Source organism: Mrakia frigida, assembly GCF_051309035.1.
Source record: "Mrakia frigida strain ATCC 22029 unplaced genomic scaffold BDY24scaffold_3, whole genome shotgun sequence".
Lineage (NCBI taxonomy): Eukaryota > Fungi > Basidiomycota > Tremellomycetes > Cystofilobasidiales > Mrakiaceae > Mrakia > Mrakia frigida.
Window position 1 is genome coordinate 15,632 of NW_027481278.1, and position 17,051 is coordinate 32,682.

The following is a 17,051-nucleotide window of genomic DNA, read 5'->3' on the forward strand; positions in this document are numbered from 1 at the left end:
AGTCCACTTTGTCCTTCTTCTTTCGAAAACTGTTGCGGGTTCTCTCAGTTCACGCATGAGCTGATAACTATCACCCACTCTTCTCACAGATATAGCTCCGCCAGATGTTCCCTTCCCACTCGTCCTCGGCAAGGATCGTTCAGGTCGTCGCCGCTTCGAAGCTGAATTTGAAGCTTTTTGACCGTGAGGAGAGCTCCAGATTATGGCTTTGAGGTGAGCTGTCTTCTTTTGAAGACCTTCCACAGCATCTTCTCGAGCTGATATCTTGTCTACCGCGTTGCGTTCTTCCAGACCCGCTCTCTCTCGCAGTTCGTCTTTGTCTTCGTCGACGCTCGTTTCGAAAGCTACCAAACCATGACCCTACGGAGTAGACCATGGTGGCTATTGTAGGCTTCTCGACTTGTGAGTCTCGATCCTCACCAGCTCAAGGTCTCTGAATACACCATACTCGAAACAGATCGCTGACTTCGACGCGTCGTTCTCCTCCCGTCTGTCCTTCGTGATCCTCCTTCAGCTCTCGGTTCCGTTGTATCAAAGCCTCCATCCATGTCCGCCATCTTAATCGAACTCTTCACCTCGGATGAGATTGGCTATCGTCGGTCGACGTCGACGTCTCTTTGGAGGAGGGTCGACTGAAGAGAGAGAAGTGGGTCTCGTCACTAGACTGGTCGTCGTAAGTCGGTCCTCAGCTGTCTCAGTCTTCTCGTCTCGAGTGCCCGCTTCACACGATGAGCTGATCCTGACTTTCTCTCGCTCTCCTCGATACAGCTTTTTCTTCGATTTCCCAGTTCCTCGTCCTTCGTTCGTTCGCTTCACCACCCACTGCTCGGTCCTTTCTTGCATCTCTCAAAGACCGTGAGATTCGAGGGAGGTAAGTTGACCATAGATCTCAGAGAAGCTACGCGAGAGAGAGAATGGAAAAGTCGAGAGCGAATCCGGAGGGGGGGTCAACGCGTCTCGTTTCCTCTCGAAAGAGAAGGGTGACCTCGACGACGCCTAGCGAAGATAACAGGGCGAGGAAGAATTGAGGTCACCATTTCGAATGCGCTCTCAGAGTCGGAAAGGGAAACGCTTGACTCACGGGAACACGGACGTTCGAAGAGGGAGAACGCTCCGTCGAGGTTGAGGAAATGCGTTAACCAGTCACGATCTGAAGAGAGGAAAACAAGGATTTATTTCTTACGTGTAATATTTAAGAAAGAAACGGAGAAATAAAACCCCCTTACCTTGCAGAGCGATGAAGAAAGGAGCGACGAGGGATGAGACGCGTCCGTCAAAGTGCAATTGACGAGGAGCGAACCTGATTGGGCAAGGGCATCGGAATTCCGTGCAGAAAGTAGATAAACTTCGATTCCAGGTGAGGACTTTATGAAGAAAGACCTGGGAAGCGATGGAGAGGGAGGATTGAAGGAAGTCGAGCGGGATGGGTCGGTCTCGAGGAGCTCGACGAAACAGCGTCTTTGACGAGCTTCTGCTCTCCACGATGCAAAGAGCACGAAAGACCGGGGTAGATGAGAGGAGAGGATCGACGCTTTCCTACTGCAAGAGGGAGGCGAAGCGAAGTCAGAAAGGGGATGGAGAGGAGAGAAGGGGATGAGGACAGGCTCAACTCTGAAGGCTTTGTTGACGAGGGCGAGGCAAGCGAGATTCGGTGTTGTGCCTCGATCGAAGGTCGTGCTTTATGCTGTAAGCTCCGAACCTAGGAGATGCTGGATATAGAAAGGGAGAAGAGTTCTGCAAGAGGAAGAGAGGGCAGGGTGGGGAGTCGGGGCCAGCTCGTCAGCTTGAAGCTCTCGTCCGCTGAGAGATCGATTTCGAGACTTACGCCATTTCCTTGAGTAGCTGAAGACCTCGGGTAGGGTGTTGATTTATACAGGATCGATGCTGGACGATCTGCGAAAAAAGGGGGGAGGAGAGATGGCGACGGTTTGAGTGAGCTCGAAACCGAGCGAGCTGACCTTCCTTTTCCTCCTCTCCTTTCCCTTCTGTCTTCCAACGCTCACCTCACCTCCCTTCTTCTTTCCACCACCAAACCATCCCGAACTCGACTCTTCACCATGCCTATCTCGTGGCCGAAACCAAGGAATGTGATCACTCTCTTGTGAGTCCTTCTTCACCTTCTGTCTCTCGACGTCGACGTCCTCCCTCCCTCCCTCCCTTTGCTGATGCCCCCCTTCCTTTCTCTCCCTATCGCTCACTCTTCTCCCCTACGACTCGCCATTCGATGATCCTACCGCCTTCCTTTCTACTTTCCTTCTTCGATCCTCAGCCACAATCCTTCAGCCGACATCTCGTTCTCTGCCATGATCCTCCTCCGTCAAGCTCAACTTTACGACAGGGAGACCAACCCTCGTCCGGTCGCATTCGATCTCGACGTGATCGAACCTCCGACAGGGATGACCATGGACCAACGAAGAGTCATCGACGCTGTCATAGGATACCAGAATCAGGATGGAGCTGAACGAGCAGCAAAGAACGGAACGTGAGCTCGACCGTCTCCTTCCTTCTCCCTCCCTCTCCTTGTCTCCCTCCTTTTTAGCTCCTGAGGCAGAGAATCCTACTCATAGCTGACATCGTCTCTCGTTCTTACTTGGGATCACTCCTCTTTTTTTTCGAATGCTCAGTCACTTTACTCCTGCCTCGACGGTCAACATCGCTCCTCCCCTCGTCGTCTCCTGGCATACGAACGAAGTCGCGACGGGATCGCTCGAGCCTGTCAAGGAGATTCTTCAGAAGATGAGGGAGAAGCAGTGGTCGATTCAGGAGAAGGAGAAGCTCCCACCCACACCCTGGCAGGATTTTACGAGGAGAGTGAGAGCTTGGTGGACGCTGCACGATTGAGAGGAGAGGAGGAGGGAGGAACGGTCGATGGACTTGACGAAGGATCTTGATGACCGTAACGCACTTACTTACAAGGTGCAGGGTTCGAAAGAAGGATACCTTGAGGTTCTTTCATCGAGATCGCAAAGTTTCTCGGCTTCTCCGATCGACCTTGACGACGCGTGCTCTCGAATGTTGAGCTCTCGCGCTCCTTCCTTCTTCTCCTTCAACTTCCACCTCCACGCTTTTCGGCGGATGCTCCAACGTGTAGGTTGGGCTTTCAAGATCGCCGTCAATCGCCTTCTTCCGCTCAGAACCATCGCTCCTGCCCTCTCGTATCAACTCTCCACGACCAGCAAAAGCTTCGAATCGACCCTTCCTCCTGCCTCCTCTACCCTCTTCTCGTCCACCCTCGTAGACCTCTCCTCGGCACGCAATCCCGTCAGCGTCTCCCTGGCTTCTACTACCAAGTCCCCTAAGCTCCGTTTCGTCGACGTTCTAGGTCAGAAGGTGACCGAGGAGCAACATGCAGGTCAGCTTCGTTTTCTTCTCCTCGCCGCCTTCTTCTTCTTCGCCTCCCCGACTCTGACGCCTCCTCTTTGGTCTCTCTCTCTTCCAGCTATCATCTCAGACCTTTCTATCCCTCTTATCATTCAGGCTGGTCCAGGGACAGGTTCGATTTCTTTCCTCCCTTCCTTCCTTTTCTCCTCGTGGTGCGTCGTCCAAACTCGTCGAGCTCACCTTCTCCCTTCCTACCTTTCCTCTTCGCCCGTCCTATTACAGGAAAGACCCACGTCCTCGCTCTTCGGATAGCTCACTTCGTCAATGACCTCGGCATCGATCCTGGATCGATTGGAGTTCTTTCGTTCTCTAGGAAGGCGGCTGTCGAGCTTAAGACGAGGTTGGAGGAGCTGATAGGAAAGGACGCGGATCAACTTCAACTCGGTGAGTCCCCGCGTCTCTTGAGATAGATTCCACTCCCTTTGTGGCTACCTAAAGCTAGCTGGCTTTTATATCTTCTGCTCTAAAACTTTCTCGGAGGGCGAAGTCGCTGCTCTTCGACGACCTGAGGAAGACCCTCGCTGACCGACGCGTTCTCCTTTCGCATCCAGGTACCTTCCACACCGTCGGCTCTCGCATCCTTCGCCGGAACTCTCGTCACATCGATCGCACACCCAACTTCACTGTGCTAGACCCGGAGGAAGCTTCCAAGATGGTCGTCGACATCGTCAAATCCCAGATCGACGATGAAAACTCCCCACTCTACCTACCACCCCTCGAACGATTCCAATACCTCTCAGAGTTTGAGGCAATCCGAGACGCTATTTCGACAGCAAAGCGTCTGGGGCAGAGCTCAGGGATGATGGCTTTGGACGCGGCGGAGGAGCGGACTGTGGTTTGGGATCGCATCGACGAGCTTCTTTTCATCGACTATTCTGCTAAGGTGAGTCGTCGCTCCGCCTCGAAAGGGTAGCGAAGACGCTACCGTTACTGATGCACATGCTCATTATACCTCTGCAGGTTTACGAAGAATACGAAAACCGACTCCAAGGGTTGAACTCAGTGGACCTTGACGACCTCGTTCTCAAAACTGTTCTTCTCGTGGAGAGGATGCCTCACGTCGCTGAATCGGTTCAGCACCTCTTCGTCGACGAGCTTCAGGTGAGATCAGCGATCTTCTGCTTCGTGTGTCGCTCTCGCTGACGAACTTCCCTTTTTTGTTTCTAGGACAGCAACGTCGTTCAGTTCGAGTTCATTCAGTGAGTCGACGCGTCTCAGCCTCTTCCTCTCCATCACTGATGTCCCTCTACTTTCACTCTCTCCTTCTTTTCAGACAACTCGTTAAGAACGCTAAGAGTTTCACTGCCGTCGGGGATCCTGATCAGGCGATCTACTCGTTCCAGGGTGCGAGTGAGTCGCGTCGTCTCTCGCTTCCGTCTCGACAGTTTCAACCGAGCCTGACCGTCTTGTCCTCTTCGTGCCTTTTTCTTCCTGCCTAGGATCCGACAACTTCGCTCAACTCTCCAAGATTCTCGCTCCTCGGAACCCAAGAGGCCTCTCTCTCACTCACAACTTTCGTTCAACGGCGGACATCGTCGAGTACGGGGCTGCAATCGTCGCAGGAGGTGAGTCCTGCTACAAGTTTCACGTTTCAGTCACGCGCTCGCTTTGTCCTGCTCTCTGAATCTCACCTCGTTCTTCTCGTCTTCCTTTACAGCCTCATCTCGGATCCCTCGCACAAGTACGCCGACTTTCCCTCGAGCGCACCCCGTCATTCTTCGGGAATACGACGACTTCAAGGTGGAGGCTGCTGGTGTCGTCAGGGATATCTTGGAACTGAGGGGGTGCGAAAGAAGGGAGCAGAGGGTACACGAGTGGGATAGTTTCGCTGTTTTGTGTGAGTGTCGTCCCAACGAGCGAAGTTCTCTCCCGCCTTAGACTGACCGACTCGCTTCTTCGGATTCGGCGTCGGTTCTCAGGTCGCCAAGGATCTCAGATCAACATCTTCGAGTTGGAGCTCATCAAGAAGGGTATTCCTCATCGAGTGGCAGGGAATCGCGTGAGTCAAACCGCTTCTGAGTTCGATCGACCCTTCGTCGAGAGACCTTTTTGCTGAACGTCTCTCTGGGTTCTTCCGGTCTTATCCAGTTCTTTAAGAAGGAGGAGATCCGCCTTGCTGTCGCCTACTTGACCCTAGCTCTGGAAATGGACTCGATTGTGAGCAATTTACCGAAAACCTCTCCCTTCGAACCGAGCTGACCTTCACCGTTCTCGTTCCTTGCTTCTTCTCTCCCTTCAGCTAGCTTTTCAAGACATCCTTTTGATCCAGTATCCTAACGATAAGCCGCCTCAGGTCAGCAGCATCGCCGTTGCGTTAGATTTTTCTCCTTCCGACTGACTTGTCTTTTCTTTCCTCTTCTGTCAGCTTCCCATTTCGCAAATCTTCAGCCGCAGGGTCACCAACGTTTTCGTCAACCGTAAGCCCAGGAAAGAGGCGGCTATCACGGAGATCATCAACGTCGTTGAGAAGTTGCGACACGCTCATTCTGAAGTTCGTCGATCACCGTCTCCTCGCTCTCGTCGAGCTGACCTCGTCTCGCTTCTTCTTTCAGGGACAGCCGCTTTCCTTTCTGATCGACTTGATCAAATCTTCGCTCTGGCCTGAACCGAATCTCGGGATCGATAAGAGCTTGGATCAACTAGTGAGTCTCGTCTGCTCGCTTCGAGTTGCCCCTCGAGTCTCTGATCACCTCTTCGCTCTCGATCTTTGCCCGTCACAGCTGAAGCTCTCCAACCATGTGGTTCAACGTGAAATCAACGACGACTCATCGGAGAAGGATGGACTCCCTGCGACCTTTCCTCTGGATCTCTTCCTTCAAGAAATCTCGTCAATCAAAGTGTCGGGCGGAAGCGCAGACTTCATCGACTCGGATCCTGTTCGTCCCTCCCTCTCTTTTTTCTTTGCTTACCGAACATCCTCGTTTGTTTCCAACGCTGATCTTATTCTCTCCGTTTTGTAGAAAGTCACTCTGTCGACCGTTCACGCTGCGAAAGGACTGGAGTACGACGTCGTTTTCCTTCCCTCCGGCGAGCTCCTTGCGTTTACTTTCCCCTTCCAACGAGCAAAAGGCAGCGAATCTGACCTCGCGGGATTTTTCTTCGCTACTTTCAGTCTATCACGGAACGTATCCCCATTCTCGCTCGACGGAGACGGAAGAGGAGATGGAGGAACAGCGGTTCGTCTCCCTCTCAGCGCGTCCGTCGTTCGAACATCCCGCTGACGTCCCTTCAATCCTTCCTTCATCAACCAGTCGTCTCCTCTACGTCGGTGCTACTCGAGCCAAATCTCTCCTGGTGAGACTTTGAACACCCTACGAAACGATCTTCGCCTTTCACCCTCATCTGACCTCTCTCTAATCTGTGCTCGTTCAGTACCTCTCGCGGCCTCACTTTGACTACGATAAATCGGGATCTAGGATCATACAGCCCTCTCCTTTCCTACCTACTGGGGATTGGGTGAGTGCTCATCTCAGTTAGGGAAGCGGAAACGAGCCTGTGGTTCTCGAAGCTGACTCTCTCCCTCGCCCTTTGCGCGTCTTCCTAGGCACCGACGACGATTCGTCAGTTCAGAAAGGATCATCGTGCGTACATGGTCCCTCTTGCGCAATTCTGGGAGAGAAAGCTGTTGGCCAACAAGAACGGTGGGTGAAAGACGTCGGCTTTCGAAGGTGAGTCGTGGGCGACCTCTCGTCCTCCTTTCTCGATCTCGTACTGACTGCCTCTCTTTTGCCGGTGTTCATTTCTAGTGACTCTTCGGATAAACCTACCCTCGCTATTAATCTCGACAAGGACTGCCGAACTCCTCATCGTCAACCTCCCTGTTGGAAGCTCTCAGAGACGTTCTCGAAAGGAGTCGACCTCAAGCTCGACGAGGTGAGCTTCGTTTGGGTTCACTCTCCTCCTCTCGATTCCCTTTCTGATCCCGAACTTTTCTTCCTCTTCACTCTTCAAAGCGGAATTCGCCATCCGCTACATGCCTTCCCGCAGGATTCTCGAACGACTCGACGCGTTCGTCGATGGACGACGTCGTGATTCGACATGTCAGGGTTCAACCGTTCGAAGACACAGAAGCCGTAGATAGTGACTGGATATTAATGACTCCTATATACGATGACCAATGCAGTAGAAGCATAGAAACTGTGAAAAACACCAGACTGAAGAGCTGACTCTTCAGATCTTCCTCTTCTTGGTGGCAGCTCCCTCCTTGGTCTCCTCCTCGTCGTCGCCGTCGTCCTTCTCTCCATCTTCGTCCTTCCTAGCTTCCTCTTCGGTGGTCTCGCTAGCCTGAAAAAAAGCAGCGAAGGAAGAAGAGATAGAAACAAAGATGAGCTCGAGCTCACCTTCCCCTCCTCCCCTCTCTCTCCCTCCCTCCCTCCCCGTTCCTGCCCAAACTGACCTCTACCGCTGCTCCAAAGACCTTTGTCTCCATGACCACTATCTCCAACCCGACGCTGTTCTCCTCATCGTTCGCCATGAACGCCCACCCTCCCTTCGCTCCTCCCGTCAAGGCTCCCCTCTGATCCCTCACCCCCTCCGACTCTCGCCGTCCCAAGCGGTGCAGTTGGCGTCAGAGACGGTCTCTCGGAAGACATCCAAGCTTGGTGGTTTGCGAGGGAGAGGGAAGGGTAGACTCCGAGGATGGAGGAGGACGCGAGGGTTCGGTCGTCGCTGCCTTGGTGGTAGTGGTTTTGGAGGATGGCGAAGCCAGGGGTGGAGGAGGGAGAGGACATGATGGAAAGGTGAGGAGAGAAGAGGGAGGTGGGAGTCGAAGGGAAGGGAGGAAGAGTTGAGCTCGACGATCTCCTTGCGAAGCCGTATAGGGCCTTCCGTCATCCTTTTCGGCAGGTGAGAATTTTTCTTGAGCCCTTCGCTGACTCTTTCGACGAGCCTTCAATTCGAGAAACAAACGGCGTCCCTGCGAGAGCGACCAGCGATCTCTCCCCTCGATTCAGCCCTCGTCGTCGCTTCGCCTATTCACCTGCGTTCTCTTACCTCCGCTTCACTCGAGAAGAAAGACGTTGTCCAGCCTTTGTATCTACTCTACTTATATAGTGAGGGACTTAGCCAAGAAGGAACGAAGCAGATCGGGAAAAAAAGGCTGAGAGAATCGGGACGAGACGAAGACGAAGAGGAGCGAGGGACGAAAAGGCGAAGAGATCGCAAAGGTATAGCAAAAGGAGGGAGGTATGCAAAGTAGCATCGACGAGAGGGAGAAACGATCGAAAGTCCAAGACGAAGCGAGCGAGAGCAGGTGGGAAGAGAAAGCAACAAAAAGCACAAAAGGGAAACGAACCGAGCCTCGAAAAACGCGTCGACCAGCAACTAAGGTCGATATAACGCTTTGTAGTCCGCTGGGTAGCCTTGACCCTCCGTCGACGACTGTTGACGTTGCTGCTGACCTCCTCCTGATCCTCCGGCGACCGCGTCCGAGTCCAGAGCGTACATACTTCCGCCTCTCGGCGGCGGCGAAGCGTAGTACCTCTCCTCCTCCCTCGTTCTCGCCATACCAGCGACTCCTCCCTGCTCACTGGCGTAAACCATAGCTCCTCCGTTCTCGCTGCTGGTGAGGGATTCTTGAGTGAGGTTCCTCCTATGTTGACCCGACACGTCGTTGGAGTAGTAGTCGAGCGGCTGTTGGGGAGGAGGAGGAGAGGTGTAGAGGGATTGGGAAGGGGAGTAGGATCGAGTGAGGTCGTGCTGCTGCTGGAGTTGGTCCTGGGAGGAAGGGTATGGGTTGTTGGAGGACTGTTGAGGGTAGTAGTTGCTTTGATTGTTGTTGTTGTAGTCGAGAGGAGGTTGGTGGAGGTCGTACGAGCCGAGAGTGGAGGAGGACGCGTAGGAGTCTGGGAGCCGTTGTTGTTGAAGAGGAAGTTGGGAGTGGAGTGGGTAAGAAGGGTTTCGAGAAGGAGGTTGGTAGGAGGATGCCGCGGGGGAAGCTTGATACATCGGCATGGGAGGAGGACCATCTGGAGGAGGGGACGAGAGAAATAAAAGGAGAACGGAGGACACGCGACGATGAAAAGAAGGATCAGCGATAGTAACGATCTAGTGGTCAAAAGGTTCAGTCGACAAGGATCGAAGCAAGATATAATGGAATCGAGGAACTTACAACCGTGATAATCCTCAGCACCTGGAGGCATATCGGGAGCCCAATACTTCTCGTCCTGATCTCCTCCTCGTCCTCCAGCCCTTCCTCCACCGTACGCTCCTCCAGCCCCATCGAACTCCGCTCCTCTAGCCCCGAACGGCTTGCTCATATCCTCATCCTCCTCGTCGAGAGAGACGTTCGGGAGCGTAGGTTGATGAGTGTAGCTCCCTTGGCCTCCAGAAGCAGGCGAGGTTCCGTTCTTAGCTGCGAGTCGTTTCTCCATGGCGGCGTTTCGAGCGATTCGTTGACGTTGCTTTCGCTTGATGAGCTCGGCGATTCGCTGCGGTGGAGAAGAGGGGGTTAAAGGAGAGAACAGAGAGAGACCACGGTCAGATGAGCTGCTTCGAAGAAAGGGAGTAGGGAACGACGAGCTTCGCGTCGAGACGGGAAAAGAGACGCACCTTGTCGATCTTGTGGCAGCAGTACTCCTAGGAAATCAGAGTGAGACCAGATTCAGTCTCGATCATCCTCTTCTCGCTGTCGAGCTGTACTACTCACCTTTAAGTTCCCTTGAATGTAGCAGAGGAGAGGGACGTAGAGGATCGCAGCGGAGACGAGAAGGACCATGTCGGCGGCGAAGACGATGACGGTGAAAATCATGGAGACCAGAAGAGTAGCAGTGACCCAGTTTCCTTCGTAGTAGTCTGAGAGGTCGTCGGTTTGGAAGTTGTTGGCTTTCAAAAATGAATATAGGGTGAGAGCGGAGATCACCTGTCGAGGAGCGTCGGCGAGGAGGAGGTGCTTCCATCCTGCGAGAGGAGGAACGAGGTGAGGGAGAGGGTCAGCATCAAAACGAAGAAGGGCGCGCACAGGATTAAAAAGTCTACGAGGCGGGACGGGACGTACCTTTGAACGTGAAGAAAATGAAGAAAGCAAAGTCGTCGGTCTTCTTGGTCGAGTTGTTGATTTGGCAGAAGAAGCAGAAGTGAGGGTAGGATCCTAGAAGTACCATCAGACGTGCACGCGGACAGAAAGGAATCGACGTCAATGGCCTGAGCGTGGGTTCGACGGGAGGGGAGAACTCCCACTACTCGAACTCCCCGGTCTCTGCCTGCTCGTGCCTGCCACGAACCCGTCCACCTCTCCATCCCCGTCGTCCGGTACAGGCTCGAGCGACGCGCCGAGGAAGGGAGAGGGGAAGAGGAGACGAACGAAGAGAGTAGTATCCGTTGGCCATGACGTTGGTGAAAGCGTACGAGATATCTCGACTGGCGACGACCTTCCTGGCCTTGTGTGTCTCGTATCCAAGCTGTAGCAGCGAAGACGAAATGTTTCAGCTTCAACTCTTCTGAACGAAACGAGAAGGGCTCGTCGATCCAGGCGAGCTCGTCCCTCCTGCCCTTCCCTTCCGTCTGCTCCCTCAAGCCTTCTTCCGTCACCCTCAACCTCCGAAACCAACGATAACAAGTTGAGGTAACTCACTAGCAGGAAGGAGAAGATGATGCATCCCACAAAGATCCACTTTCCGACGTCTACAGAGATCTTGACGGCGCACTCTTCAACGCACTTTCCGAAGATCGAGTTCTGCCAACCATCGGCGACGAGCATGGTGACGGCGGTGTAGATATTAGCGCAGTAGACTCCGACGGTGATGAGGACCATGATGTAGAGCCAGACGTATCTGAGGGAGGAGAAGCAGGAGAGGGAAGAGATGAGCTCGAGCGACGGAGGGGAAGGGGAGGAAGTGGGCTGACCTGAGTCGAGTGAAGAAGGTTGTGGAGTGGTATTCTTGGACCTGGAAAGGAGAGCAAGAAAAGTCAACCAGAGAAGAGAAGCCGATATAGAGGGGGAGAAGTGCTCACGTTGAGGAAGTCGAACTGGACGACGGACAAGGAAGGAAGGAAAAAGGTCAGCTCGTTCGTCCTTTCCCTTCCCTTCTTTCTCTCTTCAACGCTCACTCACCTTGTGATCCGGTACGATCTCCCTCTTCCATTTAGCATTACAGCACATCCTGAAAGGTGAAAACTGAGGGGAGCTGGACTATCGAGGAGAGAGAGGCGAGAGGAAGAGAGGGGAGGCTGGACGGGAGGATCGTCTGAGTTGTTGTCGAGAGGAGGAGGGAGCGTGAGAGGACGAGGGAGAGCGACTGTAGAGGACGTCCACGAGTCAAGAGGGGAGGAGGTCGACTTCGACCGGCGAAGAAGAAGCGAAGAGAAAGGAGAGGGAAGCTGCTGGATGGACTGAAGAGAGCAGGATGGAGTTGGAGAGGAGAGAGGAGAGGGCAATGGAGTTTCAAGGGTTGCGCAGGAGACAAAGGGAGCAAGGGGTAGAAATCAACAGAGACCGAAATCAAGTTTTGAAGACAACGAAATAAATCATCTTCATCTCTGGAAGCTGTTTTCATTTCTAGATCTGGGAGACAGCGGGAACAGGAGGGATACAGAGCTCAGCGCGTCGTGGCTGACGATCGACCATTCACGACGCGCCTTTCTTCTTTCTTTTCTTTCTCCTTCACTTCCCACGCATCTTTCGCTCCACCACTAACTTCCGCTTTCCCTAACTCTCTAGCCACCAGTCACCCGGAGGCATTTTTCTCCCCGATTCTACCCTTTCTTTCCCAATCAGGCTGTTGGACCGGCGGATAGTCGGTCAAGCTCAACATCGTCGGTCTCCTCCTTCGCTCTTTTTTCTTCCTCTCTCTCCCCCAACGCCCACTCACTCGCAAACCAATCATGGCCACCACATCGAACCAGACGCTCTACAATCCTCGCATCGTCCTCGACGATCCAGTCTTCAAAGTCTTCAAGGAGGGAGAGACGATTCCTCTGGACGAAGAGATCAACCTCGCCTGTTCGTTCGTCCTTCTTCTCGTCTTCTGCTGGCCTCCAACGCCCTCTCAGCTCGCTTCCACGCGGTCAAACCTTCCCTGAGGTTAAAGCTGACCATGCTTTGTCTCGTCTCCACATCTTCTTGCTCGTCGCTTTGTACTTTGCAGGTTTCTACAACGAAAAGAAGGAAATCCACCTCGTTCAAAAACCCGTCCCTCAAGCTGGTCCTGGGCAGGTCGTCGTTCGAGTTCGAGCTACTGGGATTTGTGGGAGTGATTGTGAGTAGTTTCGTTTCTTGTTAACCTCTTCTCGACGTCCGGGGTCGAGAAAGAGGGGAGAGGGCCATCGAGCAAACCGGATCGAAGGCAAAAACGTCGAGCTCACCAAACCAAATCCCTTTCCTCCTCCTCCTTTTCTTCTTCACCTTCCTCTCCGTCCCGCTCAACTTCAAGGCCACTTCTGGAAGCACGGTCGAATTGGGGACACCATGATCGTCACGGATGAGTGTGGATCTGGACACGAGAGTGCTGGAGAGGTCTTTCAAGTCGGGGAGGGGGTGGAGGCGTGGAAAGTCGGTGAGTCGTCGACGTCTTTTGCTTTTCTCATTCGTCCGGTTCAAGCTCGAGCTGACAGAGCTGTTTTCGGGTGGCTGGGTTTGGTAGGAGATAGAGTAGCTATCGAAGCTGGGGTGCCTTGTGAAAACTGTTCGTTTCTTCCCTCGTTGTCTTTGGTTCGAGCATACAACGAAGAGAACTGATCATTCCTTCTTCCTCGCCTCTCTCCCCTCTCTCATCCGCTACACCTCTTCTACTCCTCTCAGGCGAATTCTGTCGCTCGGGAAGATACGTACGTCTCCCCTTCCTTCCTCCTTTTTTCGCTGCTTCGCGTATCGGACCGCAAGAGACGCGTCGCCCAACAGAATTGACTTGACGGAACTGTCTCTTTCTTTCTTCGCTCGCCGCGTCGTCTTTACAGAATGCCTGTACGTCTTTTCTTCTCGTCGAGAGAGACCGGACGAGACGAAGCTGACCTTGCTCTTCCTCTTCCAGGTCCCGACGTCGTCTGTTCGTCCCCTCCCTTTGTTTCCCCTCGACTCTCTTCCGTCTCTGACAAATTCCCATGCTTTCTTCTTTGCATCTCGCAGTCTTCTGTTAGTCCCCTTTCCTCGTTTACCCTCACTCACGTTCGCGCTTCCTCTCAGTTCGTTGACCGACGCGTCGTCTTCCCTCTTTCGCCTTCAGCGACCCCTCCTTACCACGGAACCCTTACTCGATACCATCTCCACCCCTCCAGCTGGCTTCATAGACTCCCTCCCAGCATCACCTACGAGGAAGGAGCTCTCCTCGAACCTCTAGCGGTCGCTTTGGCTGGGATCGAGAGGAGTGGATTGAGGTTGGGAGATCCCTTGGTCATTTGGTGAGTGTCCCTTCCTTTCACATCCCAGACAAGACTAGGACTTCTGGAGCCGGAATCGGTAGCGAGAATGCTGAAACGATCTGCATCCCTCTTCTCTTCAGCGGAGCCGGACCCATCGGACTCGTCACTCTGTCCGCGGCTCACGCTGCTGGAGCTTGCCCAATCGTTATCACTGAGTCAGTTGAAGCTTTATCTCTTTCTTCTCCCCTTCAATAACTGATCTTCTACCCTTCTCGATTCGCAGCATCTCCCAGAGCCGACTGGATTTCGCTCGAACCCTCGTCCCCTCCGTTCAAACCGTTCTCATCGAGCGAGGTGTTGAGCCGCTTGATATCGCCAAGAAGATCAAGGAGGCTGCTGGGGGAATCGAGCTGTCTTTGGCGTTGGAGTGGTGAGTCTCGGTTATGATTTGAAGGATGGAGGAAGAGGTGGGTCGACGAACGGGTTCTGACGCGTCTTTCTCTCAAACCTACAGCACTGGAGTCAAGTCGTCTATCTGGAGTGCTATCTTTGTGAGTATCAGTCTCCTTGCGAGTTTCAGTATTCAAACCCCGCTGATGCGGTTCTCTTTCTTCGCATCGCGTGTCTTTCCCTCCTGCAGTCCGTCAAGTTTGGTTCGACCGTCGTGAGTTCGCCTTTCCTTCTTGCCCTGTTCAACCTACCCAGTTTAATTTAACGTTATGTTATTCTCTTCAGTTCGTCATCGGCGTCGGTCCCTCAACTCAGGAGATGCCCTTCGGACATCTCTCCGCGTTCGAGATTGACCTCAAGTTCCAGTAAGTCTTCCGCTGCTCCTTCTCTCGTTATTCCCCGCTCGATATTCCTGCTGACTGGATCCACACCGCTTCTATCTCTCTTTGCTCGCTCTTCTGTGCTGTCTAGATACCGATACGGTTCGTTAACCTCTCTCTTTTTCTCCCCGTAGCCTCGTTGCGTTTCTCTCCTTGACGCGTCTGATCTCGTTTCCTCCCTCCCCTCGTCGCCTCCCCCCTTCCCTACCCTCCCCTTCCTGTCAAATACAGCCAACCAATATCCCAAGGCCATCCGACTCGTCTCCTCCGGTCTCATCAACCTCAAAAGTCTCGTTACTCATCGATTCTCCCTTGACAAGGCCGTCGAAGCGTTCCATGTCGCGGTCGATCCCAGCCAGGGCGCCATCAAATGCCAAGTGAGTGGAAATTGAGGCTTGAAGTAGTATCAAAATGCTGACGAACTTCTCGTTTCGTTTCCCTTTCACGTAGATCATCGATGCGTGAGAAGGGTCGGTTGCTCAACTCGTGTAATCTTAGAAGAATCCAAGATTGCTTTAGACAACTGATGAAAGGGAAAGAGAGTTGGAAAGAAAGGAGAGTGTGTGCTGCGTTCAAACGAAGCGAAACTGGAGGCGTGTCAGGGAATGACCCTTGCTCCTTCCCTTCCCCTTACTAGCTCTCTACCTCTTCCCTATACTTACCTTTCACTATCTTTACTCTTCTCTCTTTATCTCGTGTTCTCTCAGGCGTTCCTTAAGAAGCTGAGCCCGGTCGCTCGACGCGTCGCGTCTCTCTCTCAACTCGACCGAGCCTTGCTCGGCCTCCTTTCTCTACCTCCACTTCTATCTCTTCCTTCTAGCTCGTTCTATTGCTTTCTACACGTTTCTAGTTACTGGTTACTGCCCGAGCTCTGGGTTTCGATGCCCGAGCCCGAACCCTCTCGTTTCCTATAAAAGGAGGCCTTCTGCCTCCTTTCCCTTGACCTCTATCTTGACACACCTTTGGATTCACACCTCCTTCTCTTCTCGCAAGCACCTGATAGTCCCACGAACCATCTGCTGATCCCTCCTGAACTCTCGAGACCTTTCCCTACGCTCAATCCTCACAAGGCGAGAAGGAGCGAGGAGGGAGTCGACGCGTCGCGATTATCGTAAGACAGCTCCGAGAAGGCTGGTGGTTTATCTGGTGTTCTCTCACCGGAACTTGAGGCTGAGGTATAAAGATGACATGGCTGCTGATCAGTCACTGTTACCATTTCGGAGGTGCGACCGTGTGAGTCCTTTCATTCAACGACTGCGACGCGTCAGTTTTCAATCCCGTCCCTGATGACCTGAGACCAAGGAAGAGGGAGAAAAAGAGGGAGGAAGACCTGATATGGTCCTGATTCTACTGAGGGTTGCCTCCAAGCTCACGATGCGTCGTAGAATGCTCGTTGCGAGTGGCAAAAAACCCTCTCTTGCTCATGACTTTCACTCAAACACCTTTCACTACTCTCAGCTTGAAAAAAAACTCTACGAGAACATCATGCTTCTAGCTTCCGACCGCGGATCGCACCAGAAGCGGTTCAAGAAGAGTCGACGCTCCTCACGTTCACCCTCCCTCCTCCTCACCTCTCCTCCGCCCATCATTTCCCACTCCTCGACCCTCTCGCCTCCTCGTTCTACCACAAGACTCTAGCAAGACCAGGATCCAAGAAGTCAAACTGGAAGTGTCACAAGAAGGACTGCTAAACCCGAACGAGTGTCTCTCTCGACCTCTCGCTCCGACGCGTCCAAGATCGGACGACGGGCGTTTCCTTCGCTCCGCTCCTTCTACTGCTTCATTGCCGTTCACGAGGCGGAGTGTTTGTGGGACAGTTCCGAGATAATGAAAGTCAGAAACAGGAGAAGAGAAGTTCCAGCGCTTTGGAGGCGTGGGAGAGATGGCCTATGTTTTGACGTTGCGCTCAGACTGCGACTCACTTTAGCTCGGAGCCTAGCAACCACAAAATAATCATTAAGAGCTTCATCTACTCCTTCTCAAAGACTACTCTCAAATTTGACTACAAGCTCCGTCCCTAGCTTCAACAGTGGCAGTCTTCTCGCCTCGACGGCCCAACGCGTCTCCGTCTCTCTCTTCCTTTCAATTTGACTTCTTCCATGCCCCTGAACGCTTTCATCTTACTATCTCCTTCTCTTTGGATCTTTCCTCTATTTCGATTCTCTTCCTTCTTCTTGTTTCTTGTTTAATCCCTCTTGTTTCAGATCCGGTTCCGGCGACGCGTCTTCGTTTCAAACTTCCTTTCTTGCGCTCTTGTTTCACCCTTCTTGCTAGAATCGTCCACAAAATTGAGATATCTGCTATGAAAGGGAGTTCTTAGTAGCGTTAAGCATTCACCCTTGAGCCAGAACAGTCTCAAGCAAGTCGCTTCTTGTCTTCATTCCCTTTGCTCTTCCAGACTCTCTTCTCGCTTCCCTTCTTGAGACTCTTGCTTTCATGTTCTCGTATTCTCGGCAAACTTTCTTATTGTACCCATTCATCTCTAAGTCTCACAAATGCCTCAATCGACCACTTTCTCCGTCCTCAACAGACATCACCGTTGTTGTG

At 53.0% G+C, this 17,051-nt stretch overlaps 5 protein-coding genes across 5 annotated transcripts; 4 read left to right on the forward strand and 1 right to left on the reverse strand.

Annotated features, from left to right (window-relative positions):
- Nucleotides 1-202: 202 nt before the first annotated feature.
- Nucleotides 203-636, forward strand: BDY24DRAFT_411747 (uncharacterized protein; the record flags this gene model as incomplete). The annotated part of the gene is made up of 4 exons (XM_076642970.1): nt 203-213; nt 292-308; nt 391-402; nt 515-636. 4 exons carry the CDS (start codon nt 203-205, stop codon nt 634-636), a joined length of 162 nt encoding a protein of 53 aa, XP_076500136.1.
- Nucleotides 637-1,994: 1,358 nt separating this feature from the next.
- Nucleotides 1,995-2,934, forward strand: BDY24DRAFT_376078 (uncharacterized protein). Its single transcript, XM_076638629.1, has 3 exons — nt 1,995-2,101; nt 2,270-2,482; nt 2,625-2,934. The coding sequence occupies exons 1-3, from the start codon at nt 2,058-2,060 to the stop codon at nt 2,839-2,841; spliced, it is 474 nt and encodes a 157-aa protein (XP_076500137.1). The 5' UTR covers nt 1,995-2,057; the 3' UTR covers nt 2,842-2,934.
- Nucleotides 2,935-3,058: 124 nt separating this feature from the next.
- On the forward strand, nt 3,059-7,504 carry BDY24DRAFT_376081 (ATP-dependent helicase). Its single transcript, XM_076638630.1, has 22 exons — nt 3,059-3,352; nt 3,440-3,493; nt 3,604-3,765; nt 3,933-4,264; nt 4,342-4,482; nt 4,549-4,580; nt 4,655-4,731; nt 4,821-4,946; nt 5,039-5,218; nt 5,301-5,380; nt 5,470-5,538; nt 5,621-5,674; nt 5,747-5,872; nt 5,934-6,023; nt 6,102-6,257; nt 6,342-6,408; nt 6,494-6,557; nt 6,633-6,675; nt 6,754-6,837; nt 6,926-7,049; nt 7,128-7,254; nt 7,335-7,504. The coding sequence occupies exons 1-20, from the start codon at nt 3,076-3,078 to the stop codon at nt 7,028-7,030; spliced, it is 2,319 nt and encodes a 772-aa protein (XP_076500138.1). The 5' UTR covers nt 3,059-3,075; the 3' UTR covers nt 7,031-7,049; nt 7,128-7,254; nt 7,335-7,504.
- Nucleotides 7,505-8,384: 880 nt separating this feature from the next.
- BDY24DRAFT_376092 (uncharacterized protein) lies at nt 8,385-11,781 on the reverse strand. The gene is made up of 10 exons (XM_076638631.1): nt 11,432-11,781; nt 11,332-11,346; nt 11,224-11,264; nt 10,952-11,150; nt 10,682-10,778; nt 10,376-10,468; nt 10,028-10,278; nt 9,931-9,957; nt 9,491-9,809; nt 8,385-9,347 (listed from the first exon to the last, which is right to left on the reverse strand). Exons 1-10 carry the CDS (start codon nt 11,477-11,479, stop codon nt 8,704-8,706), a joined length of 1,734 nt encoding a protein of 577 aa, XP_076500139.1. The 5' UTR covers nt 11,480-11,781; the 3' UTR covers nt 8,385-8,703.
- A 321-nt stretch (nt 11,782-12,102) lies between these two features.
- Nucleotides 12,103-15,203, forward strand: BDY24DRAFT_376094 (NAD(P)-dependent alcohol dehydrogenase). Its single transcript, XM_076638632.1, has 17 exons — nt 12,103-12,319; nt 12,465-12,575; nt 12,750-12,872; nt 12,960-13,001; nt 13,118-13,143; nt 13,273-13,279; nt 13,347-13,361; nt 13,423-13,428; nt 13,539-13,713; nt 13,815-13,889; nt 13,958-14,104; nt 14,189-14,225; nt 14,315-14,338; nt 14,410-14,489; nt 14,596-14,606; nt 14,736-14,881; nt 14,955-15,203. The coding sequence occupies exons 1-17, from the start codon at nt 12,202-12,204 to the stop codon at nt 14,967-14,969; spliced, it is 1,158 nt and encodes a 385-aa protein (XP_076500140.1). The 5' UTR covers nt 12,103-12,201; the 3' UTR covers nt 14,970-15,203.
- Nucleotides 15,204-17,051: the final 1,848 nt, after the last annotated feature.

Coding starts and splice junctions, on each gene's coding strand:
- BDY24DRAFT_376078 (XM_076638629.1), top strand. CDS start 2,058: ATGCCTATCTCGTGGCCGAAACCAAGGAATGTGATCACTCTCTT. Junction 2,102..2,269: donor AGGAATGTGATCACTCTCTT/GTGAGTCCTTCT, acceptor TTCGATCCTCAG/CCACAATCCTTCAGCCGACA. Junction 2,483..2,624: donor CGAGCAGCAAAGAACGGAAC/GTGAGCTCGACC, acceptor TCGAATGCTCAG/TCACTTTACTCCTGCCTCGA.
- BDY24DRAFT_376081 (XM_076638630.1), top strand. CDS start 3,076: ATGCTCCAACGTGTAGGTTGGGCTTTCAAGATCGCCGTCAATCGCCTT. Junction 5,675..5,746: donor CTAACGATAAGCCGCCTCAG/GTCAGCAGCATC, acceptor CTCTTCTGTCAG/CTTCCCATTTCGCAAATCTT. Junction 6,676..6,753: donor CTCGAGCCAAATCTCTCCTG/GTGAGACTTTGA, acceptor GTGCTCGTTCAG/TACCTCTCGCGGCCTCACTT.
- BDY24DRAFT_376092 (XM_076638631.1), bottom strand. CDS start 11,479: ATGTGCTGTAATGCTAAATGGAAGAGGGAGATCGTACCGGATCACAAG. Junction 10,779..10,951: donor TCATCTTCTCCTTCCTGCTA/GTGAGTTACCTC, acceptor TCGCTGCTACAG/CTTGGATACGAGACACACAA. Junction 9,810..9,930: donor GCTGCCACAAGATCGACAAG/GTGCGTCTCTTT, acceptor TCTCCACCGCAG/CGAATCGCCGAGCTCATCAA.
- BDY24DRAFT_376094 (XM_076638632.1), top strand. CDS start 12,202: ATGGCCACCACATCGAACCAGACGCTCTACAATCCTCGCATCGTCCTC. Junction 13,002..13,117: donor TGGGGTGCCTTGTGAAAACT/GTTCGTTTCTTC, acceptor TACTCCTCTCAG/GCGAATTCTGTCGCTCGGGA. Junction 13,890..13,957: donor TGCCCAATCGTTATCACTGA/GTCAGTTGAAGC, acceptor CTCGATTCGCAG/CATCTCCCAGAGCCGACTGG.